The 2,379-nt window shown below is 36.6% G+C and overlaps 1 protein-coding gene across 1 annotated transcript; it reads left to right on the forward strand.

Moving 5' to 3' along the window:
- Nucleotides 1-482: 482 nt before the first annotated feature.
- On the forward strand, nucleotides 483-1,978 carry Bm17543 (Uncharacterized protein; the record flags this gene model as incomplete). Its single annotated transcript, XM_043079238.1, has 6 exons — nucleotides 483-602; nucleotides 757-1,034; nucleotides 1,114-1,292; nucleotides 1,409-1,486; nucleotides 1,576-1,795; nucleotides 1,882-1,978. 6 exons carry the CDS (start codon nucleotides 483-485, stop codon nucleotides 1,976-1,978), a joined length of 972 nt encoding a protein of 323 aa, XP_042935172.1.
- Between the last annotated feature and the right edge of the window lie 401 nt (nucleotides 1,979-2,379).

Raw genomic sequence — 2,379 nt, forward strand, 5'->3', positions numbered from 1 at the left:
ATACATTAGAACAGAAATCAAGAAGAAATCAACATTAATTAAAAGAAAAGATTAGAAATGATCCAAAGATTGAGTAGTTCTATTCGTGCACTACCACTAAGAAGATGCTCAAAAAGGAGATAAAGAAAAAAAAGGTTTTTTTTTTCGCACTAAAGAGTACTGACATAAGTTGCTTGATCACATAGATTATCTCATCTATACGTATCACTTTCGTAGCACATAAAAGTCACGATTCTCTAATAATGGTTAAGACAGTGCACCATTGTTACATTTGTACATTTGCATGTAACAGTTCTATTTAGGATATTGCTTAGGAAATATTGTTTGCACATATTGTAGAATATTCTTATATTGTAGAAAAAAAAAGTTATATTATAGAATATTATGTATTTCTTTAATTTGACAGATGTATGGCTTATTTTAAGTGAACTTTGGCGTGTATTTCAGATTATTTCATTATGTGTTTCGGATTATTCTGCAAAATGTTTGCTGCGGCTGAAGAAAGTCCGGAACATCCAGACATATCTGATGTTCTCCGGTATTTGGAGAATGCACCTGTAATGCTCCGCGCATTACAGGAATTCATTTCCGCCAAACAGCAGGTAATTATTTCATGATTTTTATTTATCTTTGGTATTGTTGCTTAATTGCTATATCTGTGTTAAGAATACCGAATAGTAATTAAGCTTTGAAGTTTTAATGGAATAAACTGAGATTGAAAAAAGGAATGATAAGTAAGCATTATAAACTTTTCAGTATGAAGACATGCTGCTCACCCGCTTGGCGGCTTACGAAGGGCGAAATGCCCAACAAAATATGGAAGAGGGACCGGCACCTCAGGAGCCGGAATTTAACATAGAAGAGGCAGAGTGGGCTCCTCTGCCTGACAGTTACGATGCAGAAGAACAATGGCTGGCGGAAGCAGAGTTGGCCCCTCTGCCAGATGATAGCGAGGAGAGCCCTGAGGTGCCGGTGGCACCAATGGAAATAAGCAGCGTTGACGAACCGGAAGAAGCAATCCGAGAAATCGTCCTGTAAGCCTTATTTTAATGTATAGGCAAGAAACTTTAAGGAAGTATTAAATTTCATTTATTACACAAGAATCTGTTTCAGAAGATCAAGGACGATCACAATACCGGTTCCAGTCACGCATGCAACGGTGGCTGTGGCAGTACCGGAAGTGTTTCACCCCGCAGATCTCGGGGATCTTCCGGACCAATTCCGAAGAGAATTGGAAGTGCCACAGGCAGAACCGTACACGGTGGTTCGAGAGGAAGGAAATATTACTATCGGTAATTCATATGTAGAATTGAAACCAGTGAAATGATCTTAGCTTGCTTTTACTTTAATCAAAAAAATCAACCAAGCTATAATAAACATTCTTTACATATAACATTTTTGATTTCAGTGTGCGGTATCTGCGATAGGCAATTTGAAACGTTAAAGGGGTGGCGCATTTACGCCTCCAAGAAGCATAAACAGGACGGTAAGTGCTTTAAAATGGAATTTTCAATCATTTCTGGCTCATTTAATTCGTTTAAAATTTGGGAGACTCATCAATTACATATATTTCAGGTTTTTGTGCACGCTGTGGCCATAACCTCCTGTTGCCACCCGAATTTACGGCTGCACAGAGAACAGCAGCGATAGAACTCCATGCCCTCGATTGGTGTCCGAGGGCATGTGCAGCCGTAATGGACGAAAGGCAGGTTAAACGCCGCCGGCTCAATCTTGTGGGGAGAGAAGAGGATGCTCAATACCTCTTCGTTCCAGGTGAGAAAAGTCATGGAGTGAAGTTTAAAAATAAAAGGACCAGAATGGAACAGAAAGATTTGTAAAGTTGACTTCGCAGCTTTTTCAATCAGTGAATTTTTTTTGCAGGCCGGTAATACCATTCGGCACTCCCCACGCGGCCAGCCTGTCGCTGCCTATTCCAATGCTTCACCCTCTATCCAACGAAGGCGGTCAAGCGGGTTAGTAAATTTTGAAAAACAAAAAAAAAAAATACCAAAAAAATTAAAAAATAAGAAATAAAAAATAAAAAGAAAAAAAACAAAAGAGAAAAAAATAGTAAAAAATAAAAAAAAGAAAAATAAAGAAAAATAAAAAAAAGTAAAAGTAAAAAAAAACAAAAAACAAAAAAAAACGAAAAATTAAAAAAAAAATCAAAAAAAATTTTTTTTTTGTTCTTTTAAATTAATTTGACTACAAAAACAATCGAATTCAAAGTTCGGAAAGAGGAACAAACCAATCCCAATGAGCCATTGGTAATGATAGATAAAAATCAAGAAACTTGCAAAGGGATTTTTTTTGATTGCCACTAAATTCGGTAGCAACATACTTTGAATTCGATTATGTTCTTTTCAGTTTTTTGTTTTC

Source organism: Brugia malayi (assembly GCF_000002995.4).
Source record: "Brugia malayi strain FR3 genome assembly, contig: Bm_v4_Chr2_contig_001, whole genome shotgun sequence".
Lineage (NCBI taxonomy): Eukaryota > Metazoa > Nematoda > Chromadorea > Rhabditida > Onchocercidae > Brugia > Brugia malayi.